Raw genomic sequence first — 13,702 nt, 5'->3', positions numbered from 1 at the left:
AAGAATGCAACATTGATGATGTATGTCAGTGCCCATTTATGCATGCAATCCAAAAACAAGTTCGCATAGTCTTGGCTTTTTTTTCTTTTACTTGAATTTAGTTTCATTTGTGAGATGAGCAGAATTTGCTTTGTATTTGCCTTCAAGGACAGTTTACAAACTTAGGCTTATTAGCTTCTCTTTCAAAAAGGTGATGTTGAAGGGTCAAGTTTTAGCCCTGAATTCAGAAAGTGGATGGTAGTCCTCCCCCAACCTCCCCTGCCTAATTGTGCCTGTTGCTCTCTTTATTTTTATCTTTATCTTCCTTGCCTTGGGAACTGAAGATAGCATTGATTTGGGCTGAAACAGGACACAGTTTAGCATCTTGTAGATGACTTACTGTGCATGGTTATGAATACTGGTTGTGGTGCTAATAAAGCTTTAACGTCCCTAGAGGTTTGACCTGTATAAGCAACACATTAAAATCCCAGTTCAGTGAGCTTGTGATTTAACTTCATTAATTAGGAAATGAGACGCGGAAAAGGTGGCATTGTGTTTAATTGGTGGAGTGAGGGACAAATAGGAGGAGAAATAGATCAACAGTTGGATTTACAAATAATTCAGGAAAACTTTTGGGCATAGAGACCTGCAGTAAGATGAAAGGGGAAGATTAGAACAGTATCCTTTAGTGTCAATTGTCCCTGCCTTTAAGTGACTGTGCCTCCCCTTCCCCACAGTTTCTGTGAGCCAGCAGCCAGTCTCAGCTCCAGTGCCCATCGCTGCCCATGCTTCTGTTGCTGGGCACCTCCCTACATCCACCACCGTTAGTAGCAGCGGGGCACAGAACAGCGACAGTACAAAGAAGACTCTTGTCACACTAATTGCCAACAACAATGGTAAGTGGGATTATTGGGAAATTCTTCCTGGGTTAGAGGGAAGAGAGAATGTAAAAGTCTTAGGAACAGCTAGCTGTACCTGTTCAGCTTTGGGTACTGATGTGGTGCTAGTAGTTGGAGAGTGAATTTAGTAATGATTTTCTGTTGGGGAAGTGATTCAGAAGGTGGTGCTGTTCCTTCTGAGTTAGTGCTGAATTGATGATGGTGTTTCAAGTCCGAGTGCGGTGGATTCTTGTTGCTGATAATTTCTAGGAGAAAAAATGTAAACCCAAAATTTGTAACTATTGAAGAGATCTGGGTTGAGTTTTTGTTGTTGTTATGGTTTGATTGTTTGTTGTTGTTTTTTAATGGAAAGAGTCCCGCTAGTTTGTTAAGAATCCTCCCAGAGCAGATTTGTTTCATCCTTTTCTCTGGTAGATTCATTTGGTTATTGGGTCCTGGGTATGGAAAATAGGATAGGGCTGTTGTCTACCTGAAGGAAATGGTGAAAGAGTAGTGTTTTTAGTATGTTTATTAACTAGAGAGACTGTACAGTGTTGGTTTTTATTTCATGTCTGATAACTATTTCTACACTCTGAAGATGAGTTATTGGCAAGTTATAGCTCAAGATTAAAAACTAGAATAAGCATCTTCATAGAATCACTGCACTGCTGCAAAGGACTTTATTCTTTTTATTTTTTATTGTTTAAAGTATTACATATATCTCCTTTTTCCCTCATCTACCCCTCCTCAGCCACTACCACCCCCCAGCACAAGCCTCCACCACTCCAGTGTCCATATCCATTGGTTATGTTAATATGCAAGGACTTTATTCTTAATTATTTTATTTAAAAATTAAATAGCTTTATTCATACAAGAATAATATGTGCATTATAGAAAAGGTAGGCAGAAAAAAATAAAGGAAGAAAAATTTTAAAACTATAATCCCACTTTCTGGATATAGCAACTTGTAACTGTTTTCCTATATATATATATGTACTTCTGTATACTTCCATATGCTATATGTAGTGATTTACTTTTTTACAAAAATGGAACATACAGACTCTATATTACTCTTTGCCTGCTTTTTTTTCCCTTCAATATGTAATAAATGTCTTCTCACTTTACTAAATATTTATCTGACATATTTTTGATGACTATTTCCCTTTGCTTGGTTAACTTTTATTAACAGTACGTTGTAAGAGTATATATTGTTCTTTTAAAGAGCTATTGAACATCTCTGTCTTTCTATTCTCACATCGTTAGTTCTGAGAATATAGAACTAAATGTCAAAGATCATCACAATTTTAAGGATTTTGGTCAATTGTTTTTCCTGGATTGGAAATGTTGTGTCAGTTTATATTTCCATTAGAAGTGCGTATAGCGTTCTTACTTTTGAATATAACCATTTATTTCCCTAATATTTATTATAGTTTCAATTTTTTGTGATTACAAATGACTGTGGTGAACATTCTCAGGCATTATATCACTATATAAGCATATCTGCAGTATAAAGTGAGATTGCTATATCAGGCATTTCAAATTTGATGGACAGTATCAAATTGCCCTAATTGGTGGCTTTAAAAAAGTGCCCACCAGTAGCTCTTTCCCCATATGATTGCCAACTTTAAGTATTATTGAACTGAAATCTTTATAATTTCCATAGGTATTTTTCAATCTTTGGGTACTGAAAATTTATTTTTATCATGTGGAAAATCCATTGCATTTTTTTCCAACTTATATATAGGGATTCTCAAATAAAGATGAGGAACCATTACCTAGAAAATTCTCTCATTTTTACAGATGTGGAAACCAAGGCCTATAGTCTAAATCAGCGGTCGCCAACCTTTCGGACCTCACGGACCACCGGTTGGCTACCACTGGTCTAAATAATTTGTTTAAGGTCAAATAGTGGTAAGTGACTAAACTAGATTTGAATTATCTAGATTTCAAAGCCTGTGGCCTTTCCACTATATTTTACTGCTTTTCTTGGTTTCTCTCAAAATAATTGTCGAAGTTCTGTTAGCAATCAGTTTAGCTAAACTTTACTTTCATCCAAGGGTTCCAAGGCATCTCATAACCTAGTCAGTCTCCTTGACTCCTTGAATGGACTCCATTCTGAGCCCACCTAGGGCCTGTGTACAAAATTATAAATATACAATGTATATAAGTTGATTTTATTTATTTCAGAAACCTCTAGTATTATAAATAATCCAAGTTCATGGTTTTAAAAAAATGGATATAGACTAGAAACCACAGTTACATATATCTGTGTATTCTTCCAAAACCTGTTCATGCGTGGATAAGCGCTCATTAATAGGTCCACTTTGTCTTTCCTTTTTTCTGTAACTTTTTTATCAGATACTCTTGGAATGGTAGCATAAGTGTAGGGATTAGACATCACAATAGGGTGGATAAAAATATTCCCTCCTAACAACCCAGTTCCCATTAGCCTTCAGTTTAATTATATTGGTATATTGTCTACTTATTACATTGTTAACATAGCAAGGGAGAATAACTTTTAAGCAATTTAATATTGTTTCACTTAGTGTACTAGGTTCTTTGGAAAGCTAAAAAATTGTTTCGTTTTCCTACTCTGCACCCTCCTTTTAAACCAGTTTTAAAACCATTCTGGCTCCTAGTTATCAATAGCCACCTTCTCCAGTAATTATATTTTAAAAGACTGTCCCTTTGGGGGAGCATTGATTGACCTTTATAATTTACCTGTTTCTCTTATTTTCCTTGCCCTCTCTTCATAAAGAAGCATTTACTTGACTGTTGATTTTAAGAAACATTTAATATATATGTGGGAGGGAAGCCAGGGTTTGGAAAAGAGTAGGGGCACATTAATAATGTTTATAATGCTCTAGTCCTAAACTGGGTTGTGTTTGTTTTAACATTATACCTTATAACCTAAATTTATGTAATATTAGAGGCCCGATGCACGAAATTTGTGCAAGGGGCTCGGCCCTCGCAGCCCCGGTTTTGTCTGGAAGGACGTCTGGAAGGTCGTTTGGCTCTCTGGTCTAATTAGCATATTACTTTTATTATTATAGCTTTTATGTGGATCAAATGTTAAAATAAAGATTTTTTGTTAATCTTCACCCTGGGATATTTTTTCTTTTTTTAATATGTTTTTATTGATTTCAGAAGAGAGGAAGGGAGAGGGAGAGAGAGATAGAAACATCAATGATGTGAGGGAATCATTGACCTTCTGTTTCATAGATCGATGCTCAACACTGAGTCATGCTGGCCGGGCTCACTGATTGCTTCTTTTATGTGCCCTGACCAGGAATCAAACTGGCAACCTTGTTGTATCAAGAGGACATTCTAACCAACTGAGCTATTCAGCCAGGACAGCATTCTTTATAGCAGTAGAATTTGTGCAGATTTTATGAGAACCATGCCTATCCTTTGAGACTTGCAAATATTGGTTGATTTCACATAAATGCAAAACATTTGCATCCTGTATTTAGTTGGAATGTTGAGTTCAGTCATTATCTTAAGAATTTTTAGGCTTAAATAAATAAGTTTATTTTCTTTAACCCTAGCAGTGAAAATAATAAATAGAAAATACATGATTTTGTTTAGCCAATATTTTTTCAACTATAAATTGGAAAGGCATAAAAGAGATAGATGTGGAATGTATGGATTAAAAGAGACTTATGTCCATCAGTTACACTTTATGTGAACCCTTTTGTAAACTGATTCAAACAAACTCTTTTTAAAAATTACAATCATCAATTTGTAGTCTGACTTGGTATTTGATATTAAAGTATTATATATTTAACTTTAGTATAATTGACAAATATAATTGCAACATATTTAAAATGTACATCATGGTGATTAGACATACATTTGTGAAAGGATTTCCACTATCTAGTTAATTAACACATCCATCACTTCATATATTTATCTTTTGGAGGGGAAGGAGTGAGAACATTTAAATTCTACTCTAAGCAAATTTCAATTATATTTATCAACTATAGTCACAGACTTACATTTTTTGGAGTGATAATGGTGTTGATATTCACTCTTTTTTAAGTTCTCTTTTAAAGTTATTATCTATATATATGAAAGGCTAAAGGTCCATCCTTCCCTCCAACTGGTAGCTATGACGCACACTGACCACCAGGAGAAGACACTCAACGCAGGAGCTGCCGAGCTGCAGTGACTTGGCAGCTGTGGTTCTTGGGTGACACACCTGGAACCAGAAAGGAGGGAGCCCAATTCTGGGGTGCCTCACCTGAGAATCGCCCTCTCAAAATCTGGGACCCCTCAGGGGGTGTCGGAGAGCTGGTTTCGGCCCAATCCCCACAGGCCCGGCCGAGGGACCCCACTGGTGCACGAATCCATGCACAGGGCCTTAAGTATAGATATAAAAGGCTAAGTTGACTCGCACATGTGCGGTGCATATAAAGCTGAAGCGGGAATCTTGGACTGGAACACGCAGTGTTCCCCTGGGCAGAATGGCTTCCGGGTTCTTTGTCCGTCGGAGTCGAAGAAAGAATCCACGGACAGAAGATGGTATAGCAAAGGTGGAAATTTATTGAAGACCAAGTACAGATTGCCACATGGGGAAGGGGGAAAGAATTCCACAGCACAGACTCCCATGTGGGAATGGGGAAAGGGTCCCACTGAGTTCTCTTTTCCTGTGCCTTGATATCCTTTCTGATTGGTCACTATTTCCTTAGACTGGTTACTATAGTAACTTTTGAGCTAAAAGGTCGAATTTCACATGAGACATGTGAGATTTTCCTCCCCTTCTCCCTTAGTGTTTTCCTATCCCCTTTAGGCCTTCTCCCTCTGGATGAAGGGCTTTCTTCCCTTTATTCTGTAAATATAGACCTTCTGCTGTTCCCAGCTCCCTCAGTCTATGGAAATGTACTTGTTGCCCCTTTCCAGCCCCCTATTCTGTGGAAATACACCTTCTGCTGCTCTGCAGCCCTGTGCTTCTTCCATGGTCCCTTTAATTTCTAAAATTTCCTAAACCTGTCTTTTCACCCCTAAAAACTTCTGTTTCAAAGCTCTCGCTGGCGCCAATTGCATGAGTGCGCTTCAATCTGTCATTGTCGATCGTAAATTTGGTTGTTTTTGTTGACATTCTGAAGCTGAAAGAAAGCCGCATCCTCCGCGACAGAATATGTCTGAAGACCAACCATTGCCACAACGTATCTCTGAAGCCGAAAGAAGCCGGCGTCGTAGACAGAATATGTCTGAAGAACAACGGTTGGCACAGCGTATCCTTGATGCTGAAAGAATGCGACGTCGGCGACAGAATATGACTGAAGAGGAACGATTGGCACACCGTATCACTGCAGCTGAAAGAAAGCGACTTCGTCGACAGAATATGTCTGCAGAAGAACGATTGGCACAGCGTATCTCTGAAGCCGAAAGAAGCCGGCGGCGTCGACAGAATATGTCTGAAGAACAACTATTGGCACAACGTACCTATGAAGCTGAAAGAAAGCGACGTCGACGACAGAAAATGTATGAAAAACGGTCATCAACAAGTACTACCAATACTGGTAGGAGCTGCCTTCATAGCGAAAATGAAGTAAATGAGGATGCAGTTATCGAACACAGTTGTGATGGAATGTAACACATGGTGTTACATGTCAGTTTTACCTATCCCTAAATTTCTCCAATGAAATGGAGTTATATGTTGCTTTCCCTCCATTTCGAAGAGCGTGTGATGTTAAAGTTAAAGTTGTAAATACAGCATCACAAGGGAAGTTGGTCAGGCACTCTGAAAGTGTTTTTACTCTTAATGTGGTGTACAGGGAGATATTAGAATAAGTTTAATCAATTTATCAGTCACTGTTTTTATCGATGTTGTTTTTATATCATGTTTTTGTTTTTATATCATCTTTTTGTTGTTTTCATATGTCTTTGTTATTGTTTATTTATTAATTGGTTTATAATTTTCATGTACATTTTACTAATTTTCTTTTTTTCTATATAATTTTATTGATCACTGTTAAATAAAATATTACTTTTCCTTTGCTTCAGTTCATGTCTTCTTGATCAGTTCTTTGTTTTCCCTTCCAAAAATGTCATATGCCACACCTGAGGCAATGAAGAATTTTTAAACAACACAGCTAAGAACTTGAACATGCATTCACTTGCAGTTACCTATATGCTTGTTACATGCAGTAGGGCTCCTGGGGGTTTAGTCATCCTGCTATAAGTTTTCGGAAAACATACATCATAACCTTTATTCATCTTCAACTCATAGGCTCTGTTGTATCTGGAAAAGCCTGGTGACCAGCCCGTGGGCACTGCACCCCGGCCACCAATAACCGCATGGCTGATGGTAGCTCACACGGACTCCTCCGTCATTTGCTGACGGAAAAACACTAATTTTCTTTCAATTCTGACATTTCTATTGTAGAAAAAGGGTGAATAGCAATATTAAAATATTTCTTCTACAGTAGGTCCTTGGGTTACATCAGAGATCTGTTCCTACGGCGCAACGTAATGCAATTTTCGCCGTAAGTCAGAACCCACTTACATAAGCACCTACGTCACTCACATGGAGCACATACACAGCAGTAATGAAGTGAAACAGTAAAACAAATTTAAAAGAAAGATAACAATTCCTGACCTTTACTTGTGGTAAATAAATAATAAAATACATAAAGCACATATGTATATACATCGAAATGATGGAACTTTTTTTTTATAAATAAATGGGAGATGGTGACGTAACCATGAAAAGACGTACGTCGAGTCCGACATAACCTGAGGACTGTCTGTAATTAATTTCCTTTCAATGTGCACGAATCCGTGCATCGGGCCACTAGTATTGAAATATTTATCGGTGACATGATATGATCTAGAACTTGTTTCAGAATAATATGGGCGCTAGTAAGTGGGTGGAAGGTATAGATGAAACATGATTGGCTAATCATTGAAACTCAGTGGTGGTACATGGGGTTCATTATAGTGTGCTATTTTTTTTTTTTTAATATATTGTATTGATTTTTTACAGAGAAGAAGGGAGAGAGATAGAGAGTTAGAAACATCGATGAGAGAGAAACATCGATCAGCTGCCGCCTGCACATTTCCTACTGGGGATGTGCCCGCAACCCAGGTACATGCCCTTGACCGGAATCGAACCTGGGACCTTTCAGTCCGCAGGCCGACGCTCTATCCACTGAGCCAAACCGGTTTTGGCAGGTGTGCTATTTTTATATGTATTTTAACTTTCCCATAATCAAAACATTTAAATTTAAAATATATACAGTCAGTAAGTTGCCAGTATAGTTATAGATATAACTTGTTGGAATTTTATATCTGTCAACCTCTATAATCACTACTCTGCTGGCCTAGTAATTGTCAGGGTCTAGTCCACTACTGAACTCTCAGTTTCTCGGAGACTGGGACAAACCACTGTTGGCCCATTAATAGCCACCTGTGTACCCACTCTGCTGGTTTTGCTTTGTAGCTAACTGCAGTGACTCCATTTGCCAAGTTGAATATACAGTTCAGAGGAGTCCATCTTATTCTGGTGATTTGAGGTAAAAAAGTTGAGACAACATTTTGCTTTTATCTTTGATTTAGGTATATTGGCTCTTGGTTTTAGAATATTATAAATTAGAAAATATAGTATTGAGAATTTTTAGCCAAATGTAGTATATAGAGGACTTAAAAACATTTACAAAATTGCTTTTCTCACAAATGAAAAGGAACATAAAATATTTCAATAACAATTAGCCCAGTTTATTAGTATGTGTTTATTAATATTCATGAATGAATCATTGTCTTATTAAGTCAACATTTTTACTTACTGTTGTTTAGTTTTTGACCAGGTCTTTTGTTTATCAGTCTTGATGACATAGAGCGAAAGAAGGCAGCCTATCAACCTCTGTTTCCATACCTAAGACCATGGTTGTTCAGAAAGTCTTTGCATTTCTGAGATTTGACTCACTAGGAAGAGATGCCATTCTTTTCTTTTTCTTTTTAAATATATTTTTATTGATTTCAGAGAAGAAGGGAGGGAGGGAGAGAGAGAGATAGAGAAAAAGAACATCAGTGATGAGAGAGAATCATTGTTTGGCTGCCTCCTGTGCACCCCACATTGAGGATTAAGCCCGAGACTCAGACATGCCCTGATTGGGGAATTAAACCATGACCTCTTGGTTCATAAGTCGATGCTCAACCCCTGAGCGACACCAGCCGGGTGAGATGCCATTCTTTAAAGTCTCTGTACTTGCTGAGTTAATGCTTATTTGATGAATATTCCTCTTATTAAAAAAAAATTAGGTAGTAGGGGCAGGCTAGAAGGGATCAATGGGGGGAAGAAGGAATATATGTAATACTTCCAACAATTTTTTTAAAAAATAAGGTGGGTTAGCAGCAAATTGCATTCTGACAAAATAGGTGTTACTGGTTAAAATATGGTGTTCTTGGTTTTTGTTTTAAGAAAAGCATGTTATTTTATTTGTATGAAAAACATGTTATTTTGTTTCACTGATTTGGTATGGGGAGATTGTGTTGTCACTTAATGAGTCAAAGCGATAGACATACAGAAGTCATAATGTGTTGAGACATCTCTAGTTAAGATATATAAGGTAGATGTTAGTGAACTTCCCCTATCTACTTGTTTTTTCTGTTAGTTTTAGATTTGGGTGAAGCTTAAATTTTTGGTGAGTTTGGTGACATTAAACCTGAACTGAATGACAATCTTGGATATTTTGATATCTAGGACGCCATTTCTTATCTAAAATCATAATGTTATAAGATGTGGGTTTGTTTTCTATTACATTCATATTTTTCCCTCCTTTTTACACTTTAGCTGGCAATTCTTTGGTCCAACAAGGTGGACAGCCGCTCATCCTAACCCAGAATCCAGCCCCAGGTCTGGGCACAATGGTTAGTCAACCAGTATTGAGGCCTGTCCAGGTCATGCAGAATGCCAATCATGTGACTAGTTCTCCTGTGGCCTCACAACCAATATTCATCACTACTCAGGTGAGTAGGGACTCTGAATTCTGGGACTGGTAGAGAGGAGAGAAAGACCATGTGAACTTTTGGAGGCTACCTTAGGTCTTTAGCATCATTAGAAATGGCCCTAAGTCCTGTTTTTTGGCCTGGCTTTCTCATTGGCTGTTTTGTAATATGGTGCTGACTTTTCTAAAAAGTCTAACATAGCTTACAGCTGGTTAATTTCCACTTCATACACCTTAGAGGGCTATTAAGTCTGGGCAGAAATTAGTGGGAAATACTGGATTCAGAAACCTTAACACATGGCCCTCAAGGCTTCTTGCCCTTTACTTGGGCTGCTCTTAAAATGGGGTAAGTTGACTTTTGGAAGTCTATATGTGAAATTGGGGAAGTGCAGGCAGATCTTTGGAAGAGAAAAGGATGACTTACTTGATATGTAATGTGAATTGAAGTTGAAAGCCTAATGCCGAACATGGGATGTAAAGACAAATGCTCCTCTTTGCCTTTGACTTCCTGAGTTACAAACTCTTTTCTTAGAAATTTGCCAGGGATTAATGGCCTTTGGGAACAATTTCTTACACTTGTTTGTTGAATCACTCTAGTGAATACTGTTAGTGTCTTTTTTTTTTTTTTCTTCTATGCCTTTAGCAGTTTAGGAGCCAATCTTTGAATTTTTTTAAGCTGAGATTTTCGTAAGACAGGAAGTAGGTTTTCATTTTTGCTCATGTCTACCAAAGCTTATTCTTCGGTTTTGATGTTTTGTCACTCAAAAGTTTGCCAATATTCCTAAATTTCTCCATCTTAGTCATTTAAAAACTCGAACTCCAGAGAGAGAACTTTTAGGTAAGAGTGTGGGAATTTTTTTGGATGTAGGCCTTACTGCAATCTCTGCCAGTGTTAGCTGATCTCCATGTTAAAGATCATTTTGCTTTTTAATGCAGGGATTTCCTGTAAGAAATGTTCGGCCTGTACAAAATGCAATGAATCAGGTTGGGATTGTGCTGAACGTACAGCAAGGCCAAACGGTTAGACCAATTACACTAGTCCCAGGTAAGGAAAAATGATTGTCCATGTGGAATGAGCTTGCATCCTGAAGATTTGTTTTTATTGTCTCAAAATACTATAGGTCATTTAAAAGTGTATTTAAGGAAAATATAAAAATATAAAAACCATATTGATTTAAGTCCATTTTTTAAAATGTTTCTAACCTTTGGCCAGGGTGGTGGTTTTATTTATTTTTCTTTTTACCACCCATTATGAAGTAGTGAAACAGGGTTTATACAGTCATTTTTATGTTTCTTATGTTTTAGTCAGCTATGAAATTTGTTCTCCTGAAAAATTATTATTAACACAAACTCCTAATTCCATATTTTTAATAATTCTATTCACATACATGGTAGAATTATAAAGTTTATTTTGCTTTAATTTTGTAGTATAAATTTTTGGATATAAATAAAACAAATGACATACCCTTTGAGGGTAAATATTGCCAATGATTAGCTCTTTATTTACTATCTAACTTTGCTGTAATATAGGCCAACGAAGAATATCTTAGTTGAGTTGTTGTAAGGGTATCTCTGTAGCCTAAGTTTTTCTTGTTGTTCTCAGAGCCCACAGAGTGTGTTTGGCCTTCAGTCTGTTGAGTTTATCCACTCTCTAGTTCTGATATTTCTTAAATATATGTCAGTGGAATTGTCTATGGCTGAGCCAGGAGACTCTCATCTTTGGGACATCCTAATAGAGTGGTATAGTTGGTCTTCTATTTGAATTTATATAAGAGAAAGGAAGACTCCTCTAGTACTCTGAGAAAGGAAGATTGTTTTTTTCAGGACCAAGTCTGCCCTTGGGACCTATATGTATACCCATTCAGCCTCTCACTCTATACCCATTCTTTCTCTTCCAATACCAAGCCAAGTGGTAAAGTGTTTGGGGAGGAATTAATAGGAATCCTCTTTCTTCAGTTTAATCTTTTTAGGGCTAATTACCTAGACTAATTTCTTTTATCAGTTTACATGCATATTACTTTCTTAGATATTGGAATCTATGCTATTTTTTTCTTTTTTTAAATATATATTTTATTGATTTTTTACAGAGAGGAAGGGAGAGAGATAGAGAGTTAGAAACATCGATGAGAGAGAAACATCGATCAGCTGCCTCCCGCACACCCCCCACTGGGGATGTGCACACAATCAAGGTACATGCCCCTGACCGGAATCGAACCTGGGACCTCCCAGTCCGCAGGCTGACGCTCCATCCACTGAGCCAAACCGGTCAGGGCTATGCTATTCTTGGTAACCTCTGATGGTCACCAGTCAGTTTGGGGAAATGATCATTTTCTATTCCAGTATTTCCAGTAAAGATAGGAGCAATGTGTTAAAAGTAAGTTTATTGACCAAGATTTGGTACTTTCTTTGTCTCTCTTTTGAAGCCCCAGGTACCCAGTTTGTTAAGCCGACAGTTGGAGTCCCACAAGTGTTCTCTCAGATGACCCCAGTGAGGCCAGGATCCACAATGCCTGTGCGGCCCACCACCAACACCTTCACCACCGTCATCCCAGCCACTCTCACCATTCGAAGCACCGTCCCACAGTCCCAGTCCCAGCAGACCAAGTCCACTCCCAGCACTTCTACCACTCCCACCGCCACACAGCCGACCTCACTGGGACAACTAGCTGTTCAGCCGCCAGGCCAAGCCAACCAGACCTCGAATCCCAAGCTAGGTGAGGTTTTGGAAGAGGAAATGGCAGAGCTGGGACGGGGTGGTGGGTGGAGAACAGATGATTGTCACTTGGCCAACATAGCTCCCTCCTTCCCCTCTCCACCTGCAGTGAGCATTACCAGCTTTGTCACTGTGAAGCGACCTGGGGTTACAGGTGAAAATAGCAATGAAGTGGCCAAACTGGTGAATACCCTTAACACCATCCCTTCCCTGGGCCAGAGTCCCGGGCCAGTGGTGGTATCCAACAACAACTCTTCCCATGGCTCTCAGAGAACCAGCGGACCTGAGTCTTCAATGAAAGGTACAATAACCTGAAAGACTCTGAGCAGCCAGTTATTCAGAAACATTGATATGCTGTATCGGAACTCTACACTATGGAATAGAGAAATAAATGGAATTCAGTCACTGCAGTCTGTTCTCACAGAAGCTGAGCGTAGTAAGGGGACAGCCACTGTGAGAAGTGTGCCTGAATCAGCTTCAAGCAGTTCTGTAATTGTGCTTTGTGGATTAGTGACATGGATTGATTGATTGATCAGATATGGGTGGGACAATCAAAAGATGGCTTCCTAGATGAGATGGATTTGTGAACAAGGTTTCAAAGTCAGGATTTGGTAGAGAGGTTTGCAGGATATGAGCGTGAGAGTTTTTAATAGTCTAAATTAACTTTTTCTGTAAATGACATTGTGCATTAGGCCTATGTCACAACTACTCACCTCTACCACTGTGGTACAAAAACAGCCACAGACAGAATGTAAATGAGTAAGCATGACTCTGCTCAATCAAAACTATCTATGGACTCTGAATTTTTGAATTTCATATAATTTTCATGTGTCCAATGATCTTATTCTTTTTTTGCTTTTATTTCAACCATTTAAAAATGTAAAAACCTATAACAAATGGTGTTGGAAAAAAAACGAATATCCACATGCAAAAAAAAACGAAATTGGACCCTTATCATATATAAAAATTAACTCAGTGAATTAAAGACCTAAACATAGAGCTAAAACTATAAAACTCTTAGAAGAAAACAGGGGAAAGCTTCATGATATTTAATTTAGCAATAATTTCTTGCATATGACACCAAAAATACAGGCAACAAAAGAAAAAATAAATAAGTAAAACTACATCAAAACTAAAATCTTCAGGGCAACAAAGGACTCTTACAAGTACCAGAAAGTCAA

The 13,702-nt window shown here is 38.0% G+C and overlaps 1 protein-coding gene across 7 annotated transcripts in view; it reads left to right on the top strand.

The window, feature by feature from the left end:
• Nucleotides 1–13,702, top strand: part of POGZ (pogo transposable element derived with ZNF domain) — a 42,377-nt gene that overhangs the window by 13,281 nt on the left and 15,394 nt on the right. The window contains exons 3-7 of one of the 7 annotated variants that reach the window (XM_059674887.1): nt 717–875; nt 9,655–9,830; nt 10,745–10,853; nt 12,232–12,522; nt 12,631–12,822. In XM_059674887.1, the coding sequence (XP_059530870.1) occupies nt 717–875; nt 9,655–9,830; nt 10,745–10,853; nt 12,232–12,522; nt 12,631–12,822 (927 nt within the window). Of the gene's footprint in view, nt 1–716; nt 876–9,654; nt 9,831–10,744; nt 10,854–12,231; nt 12,523–12,603; nt 12,823–13,702 lie in introns of those variants that run through there. The other 6 variants (XM_059674886.1, XM_059674889.1, XM_059674888.1 and 3 more) reach the window with 6 other exon arrangements.

Source organism: Myotis daubentonii, chromosome 18, assembly GCF_963259705.1.
Source record: "Myotis daubentonii chromosome 18, mMyoDau2.1, whole genome shotgun sequence".
Classification (NCBI taxonomy): Eukaryota; Metazoa; Chordata; class Mammalia; order Chiroptera; family Vespertilionidae; genus Myotis; species Myotis daubentonii.
Note: the sequence above shows the minus strand (reverse complement) of the source record. Positions and strands in the feature narration are given on the sequence as shown.